The sequence below is a fragment of the Mytilus edulis genome, chromosome 3 (assembly GCF_963676685.1).
Source record: "Mytilus edulis chromosome 3, xbMytEdul2.2, whole genome shotgun sequence".
Classification (NCBI taxonomy): Eukaryota; Metazoa; Mollusca; class Bivalvia; order Mytilida; family Mytilidae; genus Mytilus; species Mytilus edulis.
In genome coordinates, this window is record NC_092346.1 from 56,389,791 (window position 1) to 56,417,063 (window position 27,273).

At 31.5% G+C, this 27,273-nt stretch overlaps 2 protein-coding genes across 2 annotated transcripts in view; one reads left to right on the forward strand and one right to left on the reverse strand.

Moving 5' to 3' along the window:
- The first annotated feature begins 4,530 nt into the window (after positions 1–4,530).
- Positions 4,531–20,603, forward strand: LOC139516912 (fasciculation and elongation protein zeta-2-like). The gene is made up of 8 exons (XM_071307345.1): positions 4,531–5,067; positions 10,707–10,815; positions 11,497–11,655; positions 12,046–12,154; positions 13,715–13,971; positions 14,924–14,999; positions 16,040–16,105; positions 17,078–20,603. The coding sequence occupies exons 1-8, from the start codon at positions 4,754–4,756 to the stop codon at positions 17,092–17,094; spliced, it is 1,107 nt and encodes a 368-aa protein (XP_071163446.1). The 5' UTR covers positions 4,531–4,753; the 3' UTR covers positions 17,095–20,603.
- Positions 20,604–24,615: 4,012 nt separating this feature from the next.
- LOC139514377 (exportin-1-like) overlaps positions 24,616–27,273 on the reverse strand; it is a 667,034-nt gene continuing 664,376 nt past the window's right edge. Inside the window, exon 25 of the transcript XR_011662605.1 lies at positions 24,616–25,182. The gene's annotated coding sequence lies outside the window, so the exon portion shown is untranslated. The remainder of the gene's footprint in view (positions 25,183–27,273) is intronic.

The following is a 27,273-nucleotide window of genomic DNA, read 5'->3' on the forward strand; positions in this document are numbered from 1 at the left end:
CATGTTTTATCAATAAGCCAGTCAATATAAGTTTCAGATTAAGGCATTTAAAGCTCGTTTTATTTATTTACCAAAAAAATCTCAAGTGGCATTTATATTATTTCAAATAACATATTATTTGTCACTTATGAGATAATTTCTGATATTTTGACAGAAAAAAAAGTATTGAAAAAAACAAATTCCAAGGCTTAATTTCTGATATATTGACAGAAAAAAAAGTATTGAAAAAAACAAATTCCAAGGCTATTTTAAAAAAAGGGAAACCCATTCAAACTGATAAAATCAAAGAATACTGAATTTTACCCGACCTGTGGATCCTGTTACTCTGTGGTTGCTGAGACAAGTCAAAGTTTATATAAAATAAGAATGATAACCAACGAGTCAACCACCAGAGAATAAAACATATAGACATAGCATTAAAATGTCACTGTATGGCATTCAAAAATGAATAATACTCATACAATATAATTGAAAAACTCACATGACAAAATGTTAAACTTTTCAAACTAAAAAAAAAGTTTCAACAAAATAAACGACCAAGGACCACAACTTAATTACATGCTCCTGACTAGGGACAGATGCATTCAAAATGCAACTAGATTAATATATAAATATATGATATTGCCAATAAGACAACTCGACACAAGAGACCAAATGACACAGAAATTAACTGCTATAGGTCACTGAAAACCCTTCAACAATAAGCAAATTCCATATTTGCAAATCTCTATTGTTCACTCACATGGGACAGTGGTGTGTAAAGGCACAACTTGAATGATCTTAATAATGACAAAATTTGTTAAATAGTGAGCTAGTTAAAAACCAGTTAAAACATAAATTAATCATGTTACATTGGTTTGAACCGTTAATTACATTGAAAACAACATTCTGGGTGCAATCGCACACAGTACATTACATGTTTCTTCTCATGAGAGTGCCAGATTGCTTTATACTGATATAATTTGAACAAATATTTAGCATGGGTGTAGAATTTTCATTATTTTATTGAAACAACAATTCTATGGTTATCAAATATCAAAGCGTTATCATTTATAAGCAGTCTCAAACTCAAAAAAGCAAAACTTAAGACATGCTATTTCCATTGTCGATGAAACAAAATTAGTTAATGATTAGGTCAGTTTAAAGAGAACCACTCAATTATACTCTTGTTATGCAGATGAATTGGCATTGTCACATCTCATTTCCATTGAGTTTATGTTGCTCCACCTGTCTATTATGGTATTGACAGAATGTTGCAAAGTTTATGATATGAATATTAACCAAGTTAATGTTAATATTTGGTATGCACTTGTCTTATCATTTGCAAGTCAACACTCCAATTAAGATTAAATGGCTCAAACTATATCATGTTAAAGCAACATGGTCACTATTTTTCAGAGACAAGACTTGGCAGACATAGGACTTCCTACAGTCTGTCTTTGTATGTGTCCAAGTAAAACTTTATAAATGACATCAATATCTCTGTCAAACCTTGATCATAAGACTTTTTGAATGCTCAAAAGACACTGTCCGGGGTAAATTTTGAAAATCATTTTTATACGACCGCAAAAATTTTAATTTTTTGGTCGTATATTGCTATCACGTTGGCGTCTGCGTTGTCGTCCGAATACTTTTAGTTTTCGCACTCTAACTTTAGTAAAAGTGAATAGAAATCAATGAAATTTTAACACAAGGTTTATGACCACAAAAGGAAGGTTGGGATTGATTTTGGGAGTTTTGGTCCCAACATTTTAGGAATTAGGGGCCAAAAAGGGCCCAAATAAGCATTTTCTTGGTTTTCACACTATAACTTTAGTTTAAGTGAATAGAAATCTATGAAATTTTGACACAAGGTTTATGACCACAAAAGGAAGGTTAGGATTGATTTTGGGAGTTTTGGTTCCAACAGTTTAGGAATTTAAAAGGGCCAAAAAAGGGCCCAAATAAGCATTATTCTTGGTTTTCGCACAATAACTTTAGTATTAGTAAATAGAAATCAATGAAATTTAAACACAAGGTTTATGACCATAAAAGGAAGGTTGGGTATGATTTTTGGAGTTTTGGTCCTAACAGGTTAGGAATAAGGAGCCCAAAGGGTCCAAAATTGAACTTTGTGTGATTTCATCAAAAATTGAATAATTGGGGTTCTTTGATATGCCGAATCTAACTATGTATGTAGATTCTTAATTTTTGGTCCAGTTTTCTAATTGGTCTACATTAAGGTCCAAAGGGTCCAAAATTAAACTTAGTTTGATTTTAACAAAAATTGAATCCTTGGGGTTCTTTGATATGCTGAATTTAAAAATGTACTTAGATTTTTAATTTAATATTGGCCTAGTTTTCAAGTTGGTCCAAATGGGGGTCCAAAATTAAACTTTGTTTGATTTCATCAAAAATTGAATAAATGGGTTCTTTGATATGCCAAATCTAACTGTATGTAGATTCTTAATTTTGGTCCAGTGTTCAAATTTGTCTACATTAAGGTCCAAAGGGTCCAAAATTAAACTAAGTTTGATTTTAACAAAAATTAAATTCTTGGGCTTATTTGATATGCTTTATCTAAATATGTACTTTGATTTTTGATTATGGGCCCAATTTTCAAGTTGGTCCAAATCAGGATTCCATATCAAGTATTGTGCAATAGCAAGAAATTTTCAATTGCACAGTATTGCACAATAGCAAGAAATTTAATTGCACAATATTGTGCAATAGCAATTAATTTTCAATTGGAGTTATCTTTCTTTGTATAGAATAGTAGTTGATAATATATGTTGGAAATTTGCCAGACATGACTATGATGTCATTTTCTATTTTTATTTGCCAATAACTTTATGTAAATAACTTCATTGGAAATTTGCCAATATAAAATGTTGCTGATGAAGCTTTTTTTCCTTATCTTATCTAAAATGTTTTTAGATAATGTATGTTGGACATTTGCCAGACATGACTATGATGTCATTTTCTATTTTTATTTGCCAATAACTTTATGTAAATAACTTCATTGGAAATTTGCCAATATAAAATGTTGCTGATGAAGTTTTTTTTATTGTTTTATACAATAAACAATGTATATTCACTTTTACTACCAACCAATCTTTACCATTCAGTGATAACAAGCACTTTATTTTACATTTTAATATTTTATGATGTATTTAAAAGAGTAGTTATTGTTGCAAACTCCATTAGAAATTTGAATTGATATCAGTTTTGGAAAAAGGAAAACGGTGATGTGAAAAAAAGGGGGGGGGGGGTTAAATTTTTCTCATTTCAGATTTCATAAATAAAAAGAAAATTTCTTCAAACATTTTTTGAGAGGATTAATATTCAACAGCATAGTGAATTGCTCATAGGCAAAAAAAATTAGTTAGTTCATTAGACCACATTCATTCTGTGTCAGAAACCTATGCTGTGTCAACTATTTAATTTTAGATTTAAAAAGTTTGAAGAAGAAATCTTTAATTGATTTGTAAAATCTTGACATTTGTTTTGTGTAAAAAAAAAACCATGTTATGTCAAAAATTTGATCACAATCCAAATTCAGAGCTGTATCACGCTTGAATGTTTTGTCCATACTTGCCCCAACTGTTCAGGGTTCGACCTCTGCGGTCGTATAAAGCTGCGCCCTGCGGAGCACTTGGTTGTTAATTTTTTCCCTATTTTACTGTTAAATTGACTCAGCTTTTTCACAGTTTAATAACAGTAAGTTGCATGAAATGGTTAATTTTTTTCAAGACACTTCTTTTTTTCAAGCCTTTATGGAAAGAAAATTGGACTGTCTTGAAAGACTTTCGTTGTCAAAAGATATTGTATCATGTCCAGCCTAAAATTTGAATGAATTTTTTCTCTTCTATTTTCTGAAAAATAGATCAAATCTTTTAGCAGTTAACTTTTGTTTAACATTTTGGGTTAAAGTTTTTTTTTCTCAATATAGTGTGGACACAGATAAGTTTGGATAGTAATTAATTTATAATGTTTGTATACAATTAAAATAAGATGTGGTTTGATAGCCGATAAAACGACTCTCCAATAATCTACAAAAAATATTTGGCACTCACCGTAGACTCTCAAACTATATATCAGCTCAATATGAGAAGGAGTTTAGGAAACTAGTCTGTTCATTGCATAATATGACACGAGGGTTTAACAATATGACCCCAACTGCTAAGATGGTCTGCCACGAAAACTGGTCGTCAAGATATAGTCTGCATGGTTAATAGTGAATGAATTGGTGATAAAATAAACAATCCCTCCCACATTATTATAATTGGAATTCGAGAATCTGAAAATTAGATAAGCCAGTCAATGTTTTGAAACATATGATTTTTATTTGACGAGACCCCTTTTTGTGTCGATTGACCAAGTGATGTTGGCAAAATATAAACGTCAAAACATTCTTTGCACATCTTATGATTACTGAGGAAATATTTGTATTACATTATATCAGAGACCTTTATGTCTCTGTTTATATTGTAGACAAAATCAAGATAAAATATTTGTGAAAGGAGCCACTTGTTTTGTCTTTCTATGGCCGTGTCTATTAATAAATTGTGAAAATTTATTTTACATTTCAGCTTCAGCACAGGCACCTTTCTCTCGAAAATAATTTTCCTTTATAGCTTAAGAGATCCAAATAGTACCGTGCACATGATTTTTTCAGACAAGTGCCTGTGTTGAGTTGTCTTTCTTCTAATGAAATGAACACTTCAGTCTAAATAAAAAAATTATCTAAAAGGTGAAGGTCAGAGATGTCAGGATGCGGGGAATGAAAATGGCGGAGCTACATTTCGAGGCTCCACTTGCAAAATTTGAGAATGAGGAACTTGCAGAGTATAGTGATTTTCAAGGTGTAAGTGAAACAAGTAGCCTTTTAAACACGGACATGTCAACTGCTCATGAAGAAAGTGAACATTCTGAAAACTTCGCGGAAACGGTGTCTGAATCATTGGAAGATTTGGTGAATACATTTGATGAAAAAATCACAAAATGTTTCTGCAATTTCGAGGACAAAGTAGATCATATAGCTCCAGTTCAAGTTAGAACACAAGAGGAGGTAGTTAAAGATTGCCAGTAAGTATTTGCTACTAACAGATCAAGAGTTTATGTGTCATGATCAAAACAAAAAAAGACAACCTCATCAGACAACAGTTTGGGTGCTGTGGAACATTGACATTGTCATAAAATATAATAGGGACTATAATAGTTATGATTACACAGCTTCAGGTTGGACAATAGCCCTGAACAGCCCAAATAATGCATAGGACATTTTAGAATATTTATATGAGATGTTCATGAGGTTGGGAACAAATCCTCTACATGGTTATCCATCTATAGAAGGATTATTCCTCTATACAAGACTAATCACCATATACAAATGTAAAGGGTTCGTTCGCAACCTGTTCATTTTCAACCTGCTAAAAATAATGATTTATGAATTTTAAAAGTCAAAACAGATCATGAATATGATACTAGATTATGTATGTACTAATAGATTCCTTCATTATTCTGAGCAACCCTCAAGGGTACAGTGGAATTTGTGTAGAGGAGATACATGTGTCACTTACATATTTTCAACGATATTTACAAGGACAAATTATCCTGGCCCAATGCCTACTCACAGGTAGTGATGGGACATCGGAAAGTCTTTTATTGGCGGAGGCCAAAGTACTTGAACAAAGTGACTGCAGGAACAGACGAACTGAAGAGATATCAGTCGATTGATCTTCAGGTCAAAGTTAAGGGCAGCTTTGACCAACAGTGGCCCCCAGAGTACCCATTTTAGTTTAAACACCAGTCTGGGTCCCAAGGACCACAAACCCACACTAGATTACCCCCTCTAAAATGTTATTTGGTTTGTTTGTCAATATGATTTAGGTAGATGGGCAATCTTATTTTATTTTAGATACATATACTGACATTTCTGGTATTTAGGTTTTTATTCCTTATGGTGCCTGTATTTATCAGGTATTTAATTTTCATTGAACTGGTTCACATTTTTATTCAGGGGCCAGTTGAAGGCCTCCTCTGGGTGCGGGATTTTCTCATGGTGTTGACGATCCATCTGTGACCTTCCTCTGTTATCTGCTATTTTGTTGGGATGTTGTCTCTTTGACATATTCCATAGATCCATACTTAATTTTATTTATTTGATAAATATATAAGAAATTAAATATACATGTATAAATATTAGAATTTGCTAAAAAAAATACAAAAAAACAACAACATGGAAATAGATTAAGTTTAATTGCTTGTTTTATTGGCTTCATTGTTACATTTTTTAAATTTAGAATTTGTTTAAGTTACAGTTGATTGTAATTTAGAATAAGAAAACTGGAATGATGATTATAAATAGATGCATTTGATCTCACTTTTTGCATTATCAATTGTCTTTACATTGTAGTGGTTTTATAAATAAAATAACAATTTTTAAAAGTAAACTACTTCATTGTGTAATGTTGAAGGCAATACAGTGGACTATTCATTTTGTGTTGGCTACTATCAGTATCACATTTTAAATCAGCTGGTGGATCTACTTGTCTCATTGGCTATTATATAAAATGCTCTATTAAATGATATATTTTACTACTATAACAAAACAAAATAAGAATCAGGGTGAATTTTTTTTTTTAGTTTGTATCTTTTTGTTAAAATGTTCTTAACTGTACATGTAAATTGTGTTTATATACAAGTCAGTATTTAGTATACATTTTGAAGTTTCCCATATTTTTTATGGTGTATGCAAACATGGCTATCCAAAGTAAAAGACATACTGTCTACCTTCAGTTTTGTTTGCCTGGTTTTATGCAAAGGTATTCATATAAAATTACTCTCTAAGACAGAATTTACAGAGTTCCAGAAAAAAAATTCACATGTCAGTTACATGTATTTGTAACTCTATAATCAGGTGTTATCTTGGAAATTTGTTATGATTGACACTCGTTATATGCTAGAATGGGAGTATATCAAAGAGACATCAACCTGTCAGACTAGAAAGCAAATAATAGGGACCAATGTGTCTTCAATTGGCTTCAGCTAGTCACTAAACAATAATGTACATATAAACTGTTTCAGTGAAATGGACCCAATACTGAAGTTCAAAACATACAAATGAACCAAAATTAAAAAAAAGCACAAGACTAACAGAGGCTAGAAGTTCCTGACTTGAGAGCTTGGGGCAAAAATGTGGGTTTTAGTATTTCAGCACAAACATGGTTATAGTATGTACAGGTAAACATGATAATTTCATAATTTTGCAGTTTTAAACTATTGTGTAAAAATCATTACTTAAAAACAATATATAAGTCAAGCAGATGCAATATGATGTTTTTATTAAAACTACAGTCATTTTTATAAATTTTCTGTTTACAAAACTTTGAATTTTTTGAAAAACTAAGGATTTTCTTACCCCAGGAGTAGATTAACTTAGCCGTATTTGGCACAACTTTTTGGAATTTTGGGTCCTCAATGCTCTTCAACTTTGTATTTATTTGGCTTTTTGAACTATTTTGATCTGAGCGTCACTGATGAGTCTTATGTAGACAAAACGCGCGTCTGGCGTATAAAATTATAATCCTGGTACTTTTGATAACTATCAAATAATCAAAACAAAAATAGTCTTAAAATTAATGGTTATTTTGGTACTGAAATATATCGGATCAGACATTGGTACAAGTGAATAGCTAATATCTGTATCAGAATCACCTACTTCATAATTTTTCAAATTGTCCAATGGTCAAGCATATTCTGAATTATTGTGTTTTGCATGTTAGGTAACACCATTGAAAAGTGTTTGGATAGTTATATCCTATTATTGGTTGACATTTTGATTTAAGGTGGTACCAAACACCTAAACTAAAATTAATTTGGCTCGTTTAATTTTCTTAAAATCTTGACAAAATATTTACTTTGACCCTTTGACAAAAATATACAAATTTTAAGAAAATTTCACCAACCATTTAATCAGAGTAATTACACTGGTTATATAGCAGTTTGGCAAACACTTATTTTGATCATTGAGAAGCTTAATATTCCCTTAACAACACAACGTCATTAAAACGTTCTGCTGATTTTACAGAGTTATCTCCCTGAAGTGTTAGGTACCACCTTAATTAGATTTATATTTTTATTTTATTTTGTCCCGGTCACAGAGTCTTTATACAATCACAATTTGCAGATTTTCTGTTGTCATGGTTGTTTTATAATAGAAATGTAATTTAGAAATTTTTTCGAACAAATTGATTACCGGTAAATAACATATTGAAGGTCTTGTAGGATTTCAGTTGGTGTGGTCTGTTGTTCATGTACATGAACCATCCAATATTTTGGTTATTATTCCTTTTTATTTTTTTGTGTACAGATTGTATTGATCTTATTATGAATATGTTTGGAGCTGGATGTTTGAAACATGATTAATATTTGCTTTCAAGGCAAAGAGGCACATCTCTGCTGTTCTTGTACTATATCAAAATTAAAAAAACAAGAATGTGTCCATAGTACAAGAATGCCCCACTCGCACTATAATTTTCCATGTTCAGTGGACCATGAAATTGGGGTCAAAACTTAATTTTGGAATTAAAATTAGAAAGATCATATCATAGGGAACATGTGTACTAAGTTTCAAGTAGCTGTGACTTTAACTTCATCAAAAACTACCTTGACCAAAAACTTTAACCTGAACTTCTCACTTTCATTTTCTATGTTCAGTGGACCATGAAATTGGGGTAAAAACTATAATTTGGCATTAAAATTACAAATATCATATCATGGGGAACATGTGTACCGTTATTAAGTTTCAAGTGGATTGGACTTCAACTTTATCCAAAACTTAAACCTGAAGTGGGACGAACGGACACACAGACGAATGGACGAACGAATGGAGGCACAGCAGAAAACATAATGCCCCTCTACTATCGTAGGTGGGTCATAGAAATAATCAAATAATGAGCAATAAATATGGATGGTAATTTTAATGGTTTAAGGGTGAAATGTACAATACAAATGTATCATGCATAATTAACAACAGTATTCCTCCATGTGACAAAATGATGTGAGGACAGTTTGAAAATGATAAAAGTATATAGGATTTATTTACTTAATCTTTTCATGCTTATTAAATATGAACCCAATTATCTTGATTATGTATTTATAACATATTTGTAGTGGTTTGCATACTAGAACTGAAGATTATTGATCGATAAATGAGTCATACGGTCATGGATTCCAGTAAATTGTATTGACTGAATGTGATACCAGGAATATAGGATTCATTAAAACACTTTGTCTAGTAAAAGTATTGTTCAGACTGCTCCCATAGTGAAACTCAAACACAATGCATCAAAATAAAAATGTACTAGTTCTTTTGTATTCGCAAACTTATTTCAGTCATGGAATATATATGCGATGATTAGATTATTTCTTGTTCATTACTAAAATGGAATTGTCTTAACATAAATAGTTTTACAAATGTACAGGCTCTTTTATGGCTAAGAATACAAATATTTGATGTATCTGTTATGAATTTTGTGCATTGATGTTTTATTATCATCCATTTGTATTGAGAATATACACAGAATTATTTCCCCCCAACCTAAGCTGTGATGAAAACAAGTGTATTGATTTTCTGTTTATCTTATTGAAAATTTATGGATCTCCATTCTCCACTACAGTATATATATATTATTAATTGACAGATTTTGTAAGACCTTTCAATATCTTAATATGGTATAATCAACAATTATTTAAAAGTAGAACAACAGTAAAATATCTGTATTGATTTTTTAAGGTAATTAAAATATTTTTAATCATAGTGTATAGTCATGATAGTAAACACAAGGCGATTCAGACTTTGGCCAGTGTTAGTCAATTACTGAGAAACAGGGTATTTGTTTGCTGTTAAAGGTTGAAATGAATCATCCACACTCACCAGCATTTGTCATTGTTCATCTCAGAAAAAAATATTAATTCAATGGTGAAGCTTAAAAAATAATTAAAGCTTTAATTCAACTGTTGAAAAATGTTTATAAATTTATACCTTTTGTAATACTCTAGAATGTGTTTAAAGATTCTATACATTCATGTACCTTTATTTTATGACCGAAAAGTTAAAACTGATCATTGATGTTTATTTTTATTGAAACTAGACCTGTACTGCTTGACATTGTACAGACATGTCTATCGTTTTAGACTGACAACGATAGAAGTTTTTAACGACCTTGACTGGCTATAAAGCCTTTTTAGACTGTATTTTGCCCTCTAGATACCTTTTTGTGGCTGGGTTGCTGTCTCATTGACATGTACCCCACATCTCCTTATATTCCACTGAACATTAATCATATAGATTTATTTGAATGTTGGTTGTAAGAATTTCAAAAGGAAAAGTGTTATAACTACATATACAAAGATCAGATTTTAAATATAAAACATGAAATATAGGTTATTGTGACATATTCTCACACTGATAATTTTTTGAGAGAACAAACAAATGCTACTCTTGACAATCTAAACTGACTTGATAATTGCAATATTGTAGCATTTTTTCTACACTTGATTATCAAACACATTAAATCAAAGCTATAATATTTCATTTAATCATTCACCAATCTGGTTTATGTACTTTTTATGCTCAATATCATCAGTAATGAAGCAGTAATATATCACATTAATCTATCTAGAAATATGACAATCAACAAATTCCATTAATTTTATTGCAGAATGTGGTGGACACTTACAGGGAATTATGGAAACATTTTACCAATAGACTGGTCAAAATCTTACGTCAAACAGATGAAAGAAAAGGTTTTACATTTAGAAGAAGGAAAAGTGAGTTACAATTTGTACTGTTTTCTTTCAGTCCTCTTTCTATTATTTTACTTTAGTACATTCGTGTGACCTTCAACCAATGTGAAACAATTGAGACTTGGATGAAGAGTTGTCTCATTGGTACTCATACCACATCTTATATCAATTGACAGACATCTTTCTGCATAGAATAAGGATACACTTTTCTTACTGAATAGAATGGAAAAGAAGCAGCAACTTTCACTCTTTTATATATAAATTTAAGAAGATGTGGTATGATTGCCATTAAGACAACTATCCACAAGAGACCAAATTACGTTGATGTTAGCAACTGTTAGCCTTAAACAATTAGCAATTCAAGCAGTCTTCACTCTAAACATTTGAATCTACAAGCCTGAAGTTCAATTATACCAAATTTTTAGTTGGATTCTGTTGGCTTGTAGAGAAGAATTTTACAAGCCATGGCTATAGGACTTGGGGTTTTAAGTGTGAAGACTGCAATTGGCGAAAGGCAGATTATTGCGGGATTTTTTTTTCAAAATACCATTATAATACATATGCAGGGTAATAACTTTTAACATCACACTGTTTGTAACATGTATGTATGGGTAAATAAAATATTTTTCGTAATTGTTAATAATTGGCTGATAGACTCATTGAATTTGAACCTGAAAAAGACGATATATATTTTTCTCTTTGCAGGCTAGTGAACCAATGAATTTAGATTTGTCAGATGATGATGAAATAGCACAGGCATTAGATATGCACAGTCTCATAGTATCTAGTCTACAGCATCCAGAAACAGAAGATTATGTAGCCACTGCTGAAGAGGTTATAAGTGAAATAGAATCTATGATGCAGGTAATCTGTCTTAAAATTGTTTTCTTTAATTAATTTGATCTCAAAGTAAATGAATAGTGGTTAGAAAGAACTTCATACCAGCCAACTTAAAACACAAGGAAATTCTACAAGAAAAATATATTGCTCCTGAAATTGAACTTTTCTCAAGGGGGACAATCCTGGTCAACCAATCAAAGTCTGTGTAAGTGTTTATAATGATCATGTTGATAAGTTAATCAAAAATGGTTGTTTCTTGTGGTTACCGGTATTGGTCAATGCAAACATATTCATCTGTCATGATCACAAATTTTAAAAGTCATACAAATTGATACAAAAAAACAGTCCCTTCTTTCCCATTAATAAAGAAGTGATTATACAAAAACAATCATGTGTTTGATCATATATTTTTAGGATGGACCTTTAAATGGAGATGAAACAGTAGATCCCACCACATTGAATGTAGTCCCAGTAGAGCCAGACAGAGATCCAGTCCCTGTTCTTCCCTGTTATACAGAATTAGGTAAGTATCATACCTCTAGGAAAATTTCCCTTTATGTCATAGAAAGAACATAGATTAACAAAAAAATTTTAAAACACATTTAAAACTATTTAAGGTACAAGGAAGCTACAAAAAATATTACAAATCATTCAATTAAAACAAAATCCAAGTTCAATAACGTACTTTTTTTTTTAATCAGATCATCTGTATGTGTTGCAGACCACTACCGGTACTTTATTTATAAAAAATTTGTCCTGAACATTCATGAAATATTTGCCACTGGACATTAAGCAACTAACAATCGATCAACACTTTAATTGGATTCATAAATTTGTGTTCTTAACCCTTTCACCGATTGCTGCCCAGACTGAAGCTACTCTGAGGCGATGGCTTCCCTGGCTACTATTACTTAAGTGGGAGATCTTCATTATAAATGTCAATAAAAACTTGTTTGTAGTTATTTGTGTTTTTATTTCATTCACTAACACTATGTTCACATTTTGATAATTTTTTCTTCATAAAATATTCAAATTTTCAAATTTTCGGCATTTTATCTAGGTGAAATTCTCAAAATTCTGCTCTTTGACCCCAAATCGTAATTTTTTAACCCAAAACGGCAAAATTTTGAAAAATTTTACGAGGCTGTACAAATTCCTCACACTGAACGATGTCCATTCCAAGTGTTTTGTACATAAAACGACATTTTATGTCAAAAAGTATACTAGTTTGGCTTCAATTCTTCCATATTCTTTCAAAAAAATTGTTCCCTCATTTCAAATTCTTGTAAATTCCGTAAATTTCCTCTGATTTTGACACGGTTTTCCACAAACGGAATCGCCATGTTAACACTTTCATCCAGATATTCATCAAAGAAAGATAACTCATGTTTGCACTGTTTTGAGCAGGAAATATAAAAGAGGTATTCTGATCCCGGTAAAACAGGACTCATCGTCAGTTGTCTGAAGCGTAAATCGCGGTAAACCGGGACTCTTCAGCGAAAGGGTTAAGGGATACTGACCAAGGTATTGATGTTGATGTAATTGATTTTAGAGGTCTTAAGTCAAACTGAGGTTAAGGATTGGAGTTCAAACTTGTCAATACAAATACTTAGGTATACTTAATTGCCACAGGAGTATGATTTTTACCTCTGAATAGGTTGTAGGTCTAGTAGTTGATCATCAATCTGAGTTCAAGGGGTTGGGTAAAATCTTAATAATGAAATCAATTTCATCAGAATAATATACATAAAATCAGTGAAAAGTTAAGTTTGAATCAGACATGTCAGGAATCCTGGTCTGCAAAATATAAATGTAGAAGATGTGGTATGAGTGCCAATTAGACAACTCTCCATCCAAGTCACAATTTGTAAAAGAAAAGCTATTATGTGTCAAAGTACGGTCTTCAACACGGAGCCTTTGCTCACACTGAACAGTATGATTTAAAGGGTCTTAATAGATATCAGCTTTCTAATTTGGAAAGAAATTTTTTGAAGCCAGAAAAAGAAGTGTTAGGTAAAAGACTAAAATTGTGATTGGTCTTTGTCTACAGTTCCCTTATCATTGTATGCCTTTTATATTGTAGAATTAAAAGAAATGTCTTGTTCAGCTTTAAATGAAGTTTTAGCAGAATATGAAATTGTGATCAAAGAACTTTCAGAAATACTGATTCGTGAATTAGCCTTAAGAGATGAACTAGAATATGATAAAGAATTGAAAAATCAGTTTATTTCTCTGCTGCTGACAATCCAGAAGAAACGTAGAGATAATAACGTGGATAAAAAGAAGAAAAAAACAAAAAACAGCACCGTGAACAATCACTCTGATAATCCAGTCAGTACAGTAAGTATCTATTAAGTTTGCTGTTTTATTTTTTTACAACATTGAAAATTTACATTTTGCACAGTGTTCTCCACAGATATTTCATTTTTGTGAACAGAAAATACCATCTTGATTCTAAAAATTATAGCATCACATCCATAACACATGCTAAAAGGCCCAAGGAAAACACTGTTTGCATATATATACAGTGGAACCTGCCTAATCCGACAGCTGAGTATTCCAACATCCTGCTTTAGTGGACACATTTTCATGGTCTCAAAGTGTGTCAGATTAGGCAGGTTACACTGTACAGATGTGACAATATTTTAGTGTTTATTTAAATTTTTGATAACTTTTGCTAAATTTTCTTACTCTTCATGCAACTCCTACCATTTCAATGCTGGTCTATATTTATGTTCTAAGTGTGCATATTGTCAGGATAAATTTTGTTGATCAGGTACTTGACATATACGTGACATTAGTTCATTTTTACCTCCTTCAACGAAAACTGGTGAATGTAAAATGTAGGTATGCTTATTTGGCAACAGCAACGACATAAGCTGTTCGAATAGACCTTTATATTTCAGAAGGTAGAAGACAGCTGCAAACAAAACCCTGTAAAACCATGCAAGATTTACATCAGACAGAAAACCATGACTGACCTCATTTCAGATTAGTGATAAGTTTTCCATATCTCACATACTATAATCAAAAAGGTGCCTTCTTGATTAGTCTTCATCATTAATTAATTGTAAGAATCGTAGGAACATGCAATTTACTACAATCCTTCACAACATTGTACAGTGCACTAAAAGTGGTAGAACATACAACAGAACACAGATAAATGGGTAAACACATTCTAATTACTATGGTTTTCATGAATAAATCGATATTCTATTTAAACTGTTAGAATTATTTTACTAGAGTTATTTTCATATTTAGTATAATAATTCAGCATTTTTTGTTATTATAGTTCTTGACAACAGTAATACCATACCATTCATTTGGAGGACCACCAACATCAGATCAGTTACAGATTTATATTAAGAGTAAGTAGACAGGATTTTATTGAAGGCACTTTATCATGAACAGTACTTGAGACAGCTACCCTAAAACATCCAAATAAATCGCTTCTCCGAGCACAGCCTGAAACGACCGCAGAGGCCAAATCCTCAACAGTTGGACCAAATTTGGACACAATATACAAGCTTGATACTGTCTGAATTTTGGATTGAAATGAAATTTTTGACATAAAACAGGTTTCTGAAACAAAAGAAATGTGGTAAAAAATCTATTGCTTTATACTGTGCAATTGAAGATTCTTCTTGAAACTTCAAAATTTGGAAAATAAAATATGGACCTCTTAAAAAAAACTCAATCCCAGCCTTCTCTTCAGACAACAACGCAAACGAAGACATCATACCATAATACAAACCCCTAAAACATCCAGAGATCAACACACAATCTTCAAAATTGATGGCAATCTGTATAAAGTAAAATCACAAAAATACTGAACTCCCGAGAAAAATTCAAAACAGAAAGCCCCTAATCAAATTGCAAAAGCAAAGGATAAAACACATCAAACTAATGGACAACAACTGTCATATTCCTGACTTGGTACAGGCATTTTCAAATGTAGAAAATGGTGGATTGAACCTGGTTTTAAAGTGCTAAACCTCTCACTTTTATGACAGTCGCATCAAATTATGTATAATATGTCGGTCTGGTAATTTCATGGTGGGAAAAAGTTATGAATAAATAAACAGATACATTCGAAGAATTAGCATCAACACCAAATTTTCAAAATTACAAAAAGTATGTCTGCTGATTTTCCAGAAAATATATAGCACTTTTACCATATTTGATCCAATCTTCTGTTTACTATCTCAGTGATTTGGACACCAAATTTGATTGAATTACCCCACATTTATTTTCTTAAAATTCTTAAGGTTTTCAAGCTGCAATACTAACATGACAACTTGGTAGTTCAAAGTACATGTAGTTAAAATTATTTCTTTTGTATAGCACACTTCTTAATGGCTGAATTTGAAGATAAATGGCATTCTAATTACCACACATTTAATTTCAGTTCTGAAAGCTATAAATGCAGACAGTCCTACAGTTCCTACATTGTTAACAGATTATATACTTAAAGGTAAGGCTAGTGCAAAATAATGCATTATTATAGATGAAAGAATGGAGATTCTAATATAACGTGCTTCATTCGCTTTATGAATAAACCCATGCTCTAAATCCAATAAAATTTGTTTGCACATGCATGTATTGACTTTTACAGATAATGAATTTTATCAAATTGGCATTAATTTAATATATTTGATTAACATTTTCAACCTCTTAAATGATGCACATTGTTGTTACTAATTCATTTATTATGACTGTAACGTGTTGCATATTGAAATTGACATATTTGACCTAGATACGACAACCGTTCATGCTGGCTGTTTGATACATCTCCCTCTAAAAAATCACATTGCCAGTCGTTTGCTAGTTTACATACAAAAAAGGGAGGTTCATGGAAGAGTCTACACAAACGTTCTACACCTATACACATTGGACATAGAACTTACCTTAATTGTCCAAATAAAAATAAAAATAATTGCTGCAAACTAAACTTTATTGTAGTTTTAACATGAGTAGGCATTATATTCGTGTTATTTTAGCCCTCACTATCACTTGGGCAAAAATAATCACGAATGTAATGCCTACCCATGTTAAAACTACAATAAAGTATAGCTTGCATCAATTATTTCTTAAATAAACGTATCATCATGTATAAAAAGATAGGTACATCAATGACAGTTTTCCCTTTATACCCCAATATTGGTAATAATAAAAAAAAAACATGTACTCTTAGGATTGAAAATAGTAAAATTTTACACTTTAGTTTGAGTGGAAGTTAGATGTAAATTCTGAAGCTGTTAATTTAGATGACATACCAGAGCAATATTTTTATAACACTTACACAACATAGTCAGATCTGCAGACACGACTACAAAAATGAAACATTTATGAATTATCTCATTGATCAAATACTTATGTAATAATGTTTTCAAAAGTTGTAATTTTATCTTTTAACATGAAATCATATTGTTATATTCTTTTTCAGTTTTGTGTCCAACATAGAACAAATGGTTACCAAAGATATTACAGTTCCATAGCACATGCAAAATGTTTTTATTATTTAGTTGTGTGAATGTCTGTTAGCAGTATTTTATTTGTATATTTTGAAGGCAGCGCTTGAATAATTTGTGAGATACATCTCGTCTTAGTTCATAATCCATGACCAATCAAAATAGTGTTTTTCATTCTGTAAACCATATAAACAAGATGATAATCTTTAAAGCAAGATATAGTTCAGAATTAAACTTTAAAATTTTGACAGGCGATGAATTACTAATTTTACTTGCACTTGTCATATGAATTTGTGAAACAAACTTTATTCTACAAAAGTGTATTAAATTTCCTTCTGTGTTTAAGTTTTTTTTTATTATTTGTTAAATTATTTTAATACTTTAAGCATAGTTTTTCAATCATACAAATTTTCATAGTTTCAGGGGAAGTAATTGAAGGATAAATAATTATTATTCTGAAATCTCTATTTCAATGCCTAGAAACAGTTGATTAATAAAAAAATAATAGTGTTTTGAATGTGAAATACGATTTTGACAATGTATCCTTTAAAAATAAGAAGTGTTGGACATTTTAAAATATGATTGCTATATTTGAATAGATAGTCATATTCATGAAATCCACAAAGACTAGTGTCTCTCTCATGCTCTGTAGATTAAATAGTTTTTCCTTTTATAAAAATCAAAAAAAATATTTACTGTGATATTGTTTTGTTTTATAGATCTTTTTCTATTCCCTCTTAATTTTTATGGTTTTATTAACGACAAAAGTCTGTCATTTATTAACAGTTTTTAGCAAAGAAAGATATTCTGATAAAATTTTTACATTTTACATTTAGGTTGAAGATTTACATTTCGCTATTGGTTGTATAAAGTGACAAAAATAATTATTCTTTGAGGTGATGGTACCCACAAAGAGTATTTATGTTTTAATACATCAAGCATAGCCTTTTTAAAGGCAGTGAAAGACATCTGTCATAGTTGTAATGTGATCCAAGTATAGGCTCTTTGACAGTGAATTTGTCCATTGGCCAGCTCTTGTGTGCTACAGAAAGCAATGATTTTTTTTTTTTTTAATCTGCATCACACATTTAATATACTATCTTATTATGATTGTGATAAATCTGTGACCTGTTAATTTAATTAGAAGTCAGTTAACTATATTTTCACAAGTCTTTTTATAATATATATTTTACATGAGGTAAAATCCCACCAATATTTCTAATAATCAAATATTCAGAATTTCAGAATTTTTCTCTTTTTTACCAGATCAAATATACACCGATTTATTAGGCTTTAGATACTTATGATTTACATTTTTTTATTTTCTCTTTTTATGACCTACAATGTACTATAATTTTTTTTAAATCATTTGATGTTATTTTTTATTAAACCTAAATATGACGTGATGAACATTGCTGTTATTAAACCAGCTTGATAATTTTTGCTTGAAATGATCTGCAATATGCACCCGAATTATACTAAGTTTCATATTATTGAGATAATTAAATAATAATTAGATAACTAATAAATGCATATACAGTTCTTGATTCATACCATTGAGAGTTGAAAATAAGCAATTATTCATACTGAAATTATTATTTTTTTCACTTGTTATTAAAGGCTAAATACTTTGGAAATTTTTTCCAATGGCCTCTTTTTATTTGCAGTTTTAAGCATCATATTGAGTACTGTATACAAGGAATTTTTTTTAGCCATGTTATTTTCAGAAAGTTCAATTGCAATTTTTACTCATGGATTTTATTTTCATGTCTGTACATAAAATGATTCATCTTTTATTATTCTAAGGTTTACATTTTTAATTTTTTATGCCTGAAAGAGATGAAAGTAGTGATTTTGATAACCAAGAAAATTAGCCAACTTTTTGTCATTCAATTTATCTGGCAAGTAAAATTTTTTAAATATACTTTTTCAATTTTTTATTGATAGAACTTTAATTAAACTAGATAAGAAGACAGTAGTTGTAGTACACTGTGCTGATGTATACATATTTCTAATTAGCTTTGTATGTGATAAAAGTTTTTGTTTTGTACAGATGGAAGTGTTAATAATCTCATGAGAAATCTCTCATAAAGTTTATCATTGTTAATGTTTACTCAGTCATGCCAGTAAGCTGAAACCAATGGTTGTTAGCTTTATTTATGTGTATATATATATGGGCAATGTGCAAATATGACTTACATAGTGTAATATTTACTGTATATTTTGTCTTGTTTTAAGAAGTATTATATATCTTTTTATGTATTTGTGAGTGTCTACTTGCTTTTAAATACCCTGTCGGAAGTGAACTTGTGAACTCAACTCACTCCAATCATTAATTTCCTTACTTACTACTATGGTAGAAATACCAATCTAATTATCAAGTTTATAAAGTTATTTGCGGCACGAAACCATGCAACCGATAAGGTTACAATCTATCCTAAAGTTAAGAAACCATTCAAGTTAAATATGCAGATGTTAAATGTTTTCTAATGTTTTAAAGCCAATACTATTTTAATCAGAGATATATGGAATATGTTTTAAAATCTTAGAATATGGAAATTTTGTTTTATTCATTACACATTTACAATTATTTAATAATAATATAAAAAAAAATCTAAATAAGAAGTTCCATTTTAGCAGCAATGTCTGTCTCAGTTTGATAACTTTCATGGCTAGTAAGTAACACTACATATAGAATGCAGTAACTGTAAATACCATTATATATCTGTTGTGATTTTGTAAGGAAAGTTTTTATCATTGAATCCAGTCACAGTCTTCAAAATCTATTGCAACAATTTTACAATAATACTAGGTTTAATTTGTGATATGAATATAATTATCCATTTTATATTTATCTAAGAAATTACAGTGTAAAAAGATTGATACTTGTATAGAGAGAAATCTGCTGTTATTCATGCACATTGTGGTAGACTCAAACAAGAAGTTTCTACAATAATTTTTGCATACTTTTGAGCTTTAATATCTCAAACAGTCTGATATGAATTAAGACAAAAATAATGTAATTGTTTACACTAACAATGTATTTATTGGCTATTCTGACAATAATTTCTTTTAACCGGTAAATAGTCTTTATCAGACAATTAAGTAGAAATACCGGAATTGTCTATAATTTATAAAGAAAATATGAGATATAATAATATCCAATAACAAATTTGAAAAATTTGCCTTCCTAGTATGTGAATTAAAAGTTTGCAGCTCAATCACTGTCCATTAGTATTCCAAAGTCTCATGCTTAACCCAAGAAAAAATACTAAACTATTGATAACTCTAAATAGCGTGGAAGTAGCAAAACTCTGTTGATGTAAAATAACAAAAATGACACAATTCATTGTCATATTGACAAACTGGTATAACTAAACTATATCAATTTGCAGGGTATGAAACATTTATAGTTAGTATGTTAACATATAATTCTGCCAATTATATTGATGTCTTATTTGTGTTTTGTGATTAACAGTAATATTAAAATGCTGAATGAAACTAGTATTTTTTTTATATGATCATCATTGGATAACTGAAAGGGCAAGTTTATGCTTGTTTTATCTCAGCATCAACAATTGCTTCATGTTTGCTATTTTAACAAGAACCACATACAAAGACACGGATGATTTGCTGTTTAAAGTCCAACTATAAATTAAATGCATATACATTGTATAAATGAGGACCTGTTAATGTAATATGAATATTAACCCTGCTTTGTACTAGACAGACATACTGAGCTGGATTTTTAACGCGTTAGTTCATATGGTAACAGTCTAATGGAAGTTTGTTTGTCATCTGTACCCACGAAATCCACGAAAATTTGTATCCAACGAATAATAATAAATCCACAGTACCTGTATATATACTAGGAGAAGTGGCATAACCCTTGAGAACCAACTCGAAGGTGCAGAAACTAAAAAGAAAAAAACCCACAAGAAATACACATACTGAAATGTCTCACCTGATCCTCTGATCAGGATTGAGTTGATTTTGAAAAAACTTTGTGATAAAGGTTTTATTACTAATATCACATAAACTTATCGTTAACCATGATCCATGCTAATCAGATCAACCAAAAATAGGTAACATTTTTTGCTAACAGAAGCAGACCAAACCACAAAACCTTCACATTGACATTGAAATCAATATACTTTGAATGTGAGGTCAAATTGAGATGATGCCTGGCAAAGAGACATGTACACCTTTCAATAATTCCATACCCCAAATATAGATAAATCACTTTTAACCTTGATCACTGATGCACTATGTCAAACGACAGACTGAGACTTCGTACATGGGATATTACAGAATTATTTGGACTTTGAGGATGTAGATCAAGGTCACATTAAGGTCAAAACAATATGTAACACACTGCCATATAGTAATCAACTTTACACCAAAAATCGCAAGACAATAACAAAGTTTAAATTTAAGTCCATACAGGGGTGAACAAGAACATGAGGAAAATACTGGTAACACCATTGTCTCCAATATTCAAACTCACATTTAAAAGCAATCACTTCTATAAAGAGTCTACTAACAATTTCCAAAGTGTAAGAGAAATGAAGGAAAATAAGCTGCACATACTAGGGATAAGTGAATGCAGATGGAAAGGGTTTGGCAAAAACCTGACTAATATAGGAGAAACAATCATATGCTCTGGAAGATAAGACGACAAACACCAGAGAGAAATTGCCTTCCTCCTCAGCAAAGCATCTACAAAATCACTCATTGAGTACAATTAGTCAATGAAAGTATAATGACAGCAAGACTGAGTACAAAACCTATCAATACATCAATCATTCTAGTCTTTTCTTCAACAAATATAGCTGATAAAGAAATACAGTTGGAATTCTATGAAATGCTCCAAGCTGAGATAGAGAAAATCCTCCAAAAAGACATAACAATCATCATGGGAAATTTCAATGCTAAAGTGTGACATAACAGAAATTTTGAGAGAATATTGGAAAACATGGAAGTGGAATTTGAGAGAATATAATGGAAAACATGGAAGTGGAATCATGAACATCAGATTGACCAACCATGACCTCGAATTATAACAAAAGAACTGCTTTCAAGTTCTAGAAAATTGTAAATGTAACTACATAGAAGAAAGTAAAACAGTAGATAAACAATGGAAAGAAGTGTGAAAACTGTTTAAAAAGACCAGTGAAAAAATCTTGGGTTTCAAACGACAAACACATAAAGATGGATAAAACCAGAGACCTGGAATCTGATTGACAAAAGGAAATAACTAAAGGTCTGTCATACACACTCTGATAGACTAAAAGTTGGATTAATGGGTCAATGCTCCAACTAGAATAAGAAGGTTAAGTAAGCCACTAGAAAAGATAAAAAAAAAAATCATTGAAGGAATGGCGAAAAAGGTTGTAAAGGCTGCTTCAGAGCAAAGGATGGATGATGTTTATCAAACCACAAAGAAACTGTGTGGCCACAAAAAACACCAACATGCCAGTAAAAGACAAACAGGGTCATCTAATAACATTGGAGAGAGAACAAGAGAGTAGATGGAATGAACATTTCAAAGAAGTATTAATATGACAGAACAAGAAACAACAGCAAACAGACCCATCGCAGAACACGATCTTCAATTAAAAATAGAAAATTCTGTTACAATCAGATTATTAGAGCAGTTATTGCGAACCCAATTGAACCTTTCCATAGATTCACCTGATAACTACCTGTCCTACTCAGGTAGATTAATCAATGAGTGATAGATTTCTCTTAGAAGAAATTTAAAGGTCTGAGTGAATAAACTATACAGAGAACAATACCTGTTGTGTTTGTTAGATGGGACAATAGAACTGCCAAAAGTTTAAATGGACAGATAGTTATCAGGTGAATCTATGGAAAGGTTCAATTAGGTTCGCAATAAGAGCCTTAAAAACAATAAAGCCCCCGGAAACAATAAGCTATCATCAGAACTATTTAAATAAGATCCCACCTAACAGCGAACATTCTACACACACTATTCAAAAAGACTTGGCAAAATATGAAGATATCTAAAAAAAACTGGTTAGAAGGTAACATCATACGACTGGCTAAAAAAGCAATCTCACAAACTGCAATAACTGGAGAGGAATCAATTTATTACCAATCCCAAGTAAAATTTTCAGAAAAATTACTTATAGATAGAAATTAAAACGGCAATTGACAACAAACTTAGAAGAGTAAAGGCAGGTTTTGAACAGAAACGAGTTGTTGCAACCACAGAATGGCAGAGGCAACTGATGATAAAATGTTTAGACTTAGAAAAAACCTTTGACAGTATAAACAGAGAAAGCTTAATATGGAATATCTTAAACAGCTATGGAATACCAGACTAGAGGCTCTAAAGAGCCTGTGTCGCTCACCTTGGTCTATGTGAATATTAAAGGAAGCAGATGGATTCATGACAAAATTGTATTTTGGTGATGGTGATGTGTTTGTACATCTTACTTTACTGAACATTCTTGCTGCTTAAAATTATCTCTATCTATAATGAACTTGGCCCATTAGTTTCAGTGGAAAATGTTAGTAAAAATTTACAAATTTTATGAAAATTGTTAAAAATTGACAATAAAGAACAATAACTCCTAAGGGGGTCAATTAACCATTTCGGTCATGTTGACTTATTTGTAAATCTTACTTTGCTGAACATTATTGTTGTTTACAGTTTATCTCTATCAATAATAATATTCAAGATAATGACCAAAAACAGGATAATTTCCTTAAAACTAACAATTCAGGGTCAGCAACCCAACAACGGGTTGTCCGATTCATCTAAATATTTCAGAGAGCAGATAAATGTTGACCTGATAAACAATTTTACCCCATGTCAGATTTGCTCTAAATACTTTGGTTTTTGAGTTATAAGCCAAAAATTGCATTTTTCCCCTGGTTCTATTTTTAGCCATGGCGGCCATCTTGATTGGATGGCCGGGTCACTGGACACATTATTCAAACTACTAACCCAAAAGATGATTGTGGCCAAGTAGTTTCAGAGGAGAAGATTTTTGTAAAAGATTACTAAGATTTACGAAAAATGGTTAAAAATTGACTATAAAGGGCAATAACTCTTAAAGGGGTCAACTGACCATTTCAGTCATGTTGACTTATTTGTAAATCTTACTTTGCTGAACATTATTGCTATTTATAGTTTATCTCTATCTATAATAATATTGAAGATAATAACCAAAAAGAGCAAACTTTCCTTAAAATTACTAATTCAGGGCCAGAAACCTAACAACGGGTTGTCCGATTCATCTGAAAATTTCAGGGCAGATAGATCTTGAACTGATAAACAATTCTACCTATGTCAGTTTTGCTCTAAATGCTTTGGGTTTTGAGTTATAAGCCAAAAACTGCATTTTACCCCATGTTCTATTTTTAGCCATGGTGGCCATCTTGGTTTGATGGCCGGGTCACCGGACACATTTTTCACACTACTAACCCAAAAGATGATTGTGGCCAAGTTTGGATTAATTTGACCCAGTAGTTTCAGAGAAGATTTTTGTAAAATATTACTAAGATTTACCAAAAATGGTTAAAAATTGACTATAAAGGGCAATAACTCCTAAAGGGGTCAACTGACCATTTCAGTCGTGTTGACTTATTTGTAAATCTTACTTTGCTGAACATTATTGCTGTTTACTGTTTATCTCTATCTATAATAATATTCAAGATAATAACCAAAAAGAGCAAAATATCCTTAAAATTACTAATTCAGGGGCAGCAACCCAACAACGGGTTATCGGATTCATCTGAAAATTTCAGGGCAGATAGATCTCCACCTGTTTAACAATTCTACCCCATGTCAGATTTGCTCTAAATGCTTTGGTTTTTGAGTTATAAGCCAGAAACTGCCTTTTACCCCTATCTTCTATTTTTAGCCATGGCGGCCATCTTGGATGGTTGGCCGGGTCACCGGACACATTTTTTAAACTAGATACTCCAATGATGATTGTGGCCAAGTTTGGTTTAATTTGGCCCAGTAGTTTCAGAGGAGAAGATTTTTGTAAAAGTTAACGACGACGACGGACGCCGGAAGCCAAGTGATGAGAAAAGCTCACTTGGCCTATCCAAATGTTATATACAGATTTCCGCTATATAGATGACGTTCTTCCACTAAATAATTCAAAATTTGGTGACTATGTTGAACGCATCTATCCCATCGAACTAGAGATAAAGGATACAACAGATACATTTAAGTCAGCCTCATATCTGGACTTGCATCTAGAAATTGACAATGAGGGTCGGTTGAAAACAAAACTTACGACAAAAGAGATGATTTCAGCTTTCCAATTGTGAACTTTCCATTTGTAAGTAGCAACATTCCAGCAGCACCTGCATACGGGGTATATAAATCATCCCTTTGTTCATTTTACGGACGCCATCACGAGTTGGTTGACTGTTATGGAATAACCATTTCACAAATGATATTGGATATGTTCCTTACCTTGTAACTACAATCACCTTCCCTTTCATGAATGTGACCTACCGAATAAGACTATTTACCGGATTTCTTACAACATAAGCAACACGACGGTTGCCACATGTGAAGCAGGATCTGCTTTCCCTTCTGGAGCACCTGGGATAAACCCTAGTTTTTGGTGGGGTTCGTGTTGCTTATTCTTTAGTTTTCTATGTTGTGTCATGTGTTCTATTGATAGTCTGTTTGTCTTCTTTCATCTTTAGCCAGGCGTTGTCAGTTTATTTTTGATTTATGAGTTTGACTGTCCCTCTGGTATCTTTCGTCCCTCTCTTACAATGCACTGTAGGTACCTCATCTTCGTATTGTAAATCAGCACAGCCTTTTAACTTATAAATTTTGAATAAATCAGCTTTACAGGAGACTAAATAATCTAGTCATATTTACCAGGAATCAAAATGTGTATGCCAGACATGGGTTTGGTCTACAGAAGACTCACCTTTGACGCTCGAATGAAAAAGTTAAAAAGGACAAATAAAGTCCAAAGATGGAGAGCATTGAAAGACCTAAAATACCAAATATAGCAAAGGTAATCTATTTCTGGGGTAGAAAATTAAAAGTATTTCAAAAATTCTAACGTTTTTGTCAAGAGTTAAATTTTTATCATTACCATAGCAATAATTCATGTCAATTTGCAAATTCTAACTACTGTGCAGGTGATTTTATTCTCATAAATTGGTCTGCTTCTCTCAACTACTACCACTTTCCAGTTATTTAGGGAATTTGTCTTGGAGTTCGGTATTTTTGTTATTTAACTTTTTTCTAATGTTGTGTTTTGTCTTTCCTTCATTTTTTTTTGCTAAGACATTATCAGTATGTTTTCGACTAATGTGTTCTCGCATCCCTTGGGTATCTTTCCCCTATCCTTAACATGGTAATCATGGTGTTCAGAAAAATTCTGTAAGTCATTCTTATATCTATGATATATATTAGAATTCTGTCAATTCTTCTGTTCCTGAGTGGCGACATATGTTGAGAATGGGCGGTTCAAAAATGCATTCATAGATCTACTTAATGGAGTGTTAAATTTGTTTCCATCCATGTTTTACATGTCTGCCTATCAAAGTTATCAAACAAATATCTTCATGTGCCTTTTGAATGTTAAAAAGTTTGTATTAGTTTTTTTTTAGTGTATATTATTCTACCGGGTTTGTCTTCAGCAAAGGTGGCAAGTTATTAACATTTAGCAAGACAAGTAACTCTGCTGAAGCACCATAGGCCATGTTGAACATGCTGTTCAAACCCTCGCAGACTTAAAAATGAAGAATAAGAATACAGGCATTGTCCCACTCAATTCTTATAATTTGAAAGCAGGAAGTGTCAGATCATAAGAAATGCTCAAATGTGATAACTCATCACTGTCAAGCTGCTGACTATAACAAAGTCATCTTCTTTAATTGTCCCTACATCATCTCATTGATGTTTAAAAAACATCTCCTTTTGTAGTAATTAGGACTAAATTGATATGTGTAAAATAGGTTTTATACAGAGATACCAGTCATGATTAGTTCGAGGATTCATTGGATATAGAACTAGAGCTCTGAGCAGAACACAAAATTATCTAAAATAAAACAACCCAAAAAGAATACCAAGAACTGTTTTTCTAGTGTGGAGATGATGACTTTAAAAAATGGTCCTCTTCATATGCCATGAAGAAGGAATACCCTCGCAAAAGCA

What these genes read in the sequence shown, in the direction of transcription:
- LOC139516912 (XM_071307345.1), top strand. Translation starts at nt 4,754, where the DNA reads ATGCGGGGAATGAAAATGGCGGAGCTACATTTCGAGGCTCCACTTGCA. An exon ending in TCCCTGTTATACAGAATTAG is followed by an intron (nt 12,155 to 13,714) that starts GTAAGTATCATA and finishes TTTATATTGTAG; the next exon opens with AATTAAAAGAAATGTCTTGT. An exon ending in CTGATAATCCAGTCAGTACA is followed by an intron (nt 13,972 to 14,923) that starts GTAAGTATCTAT and finishes TTGTTATTATAG; the next exon opens with TTCTTGACAACAGTAATACC.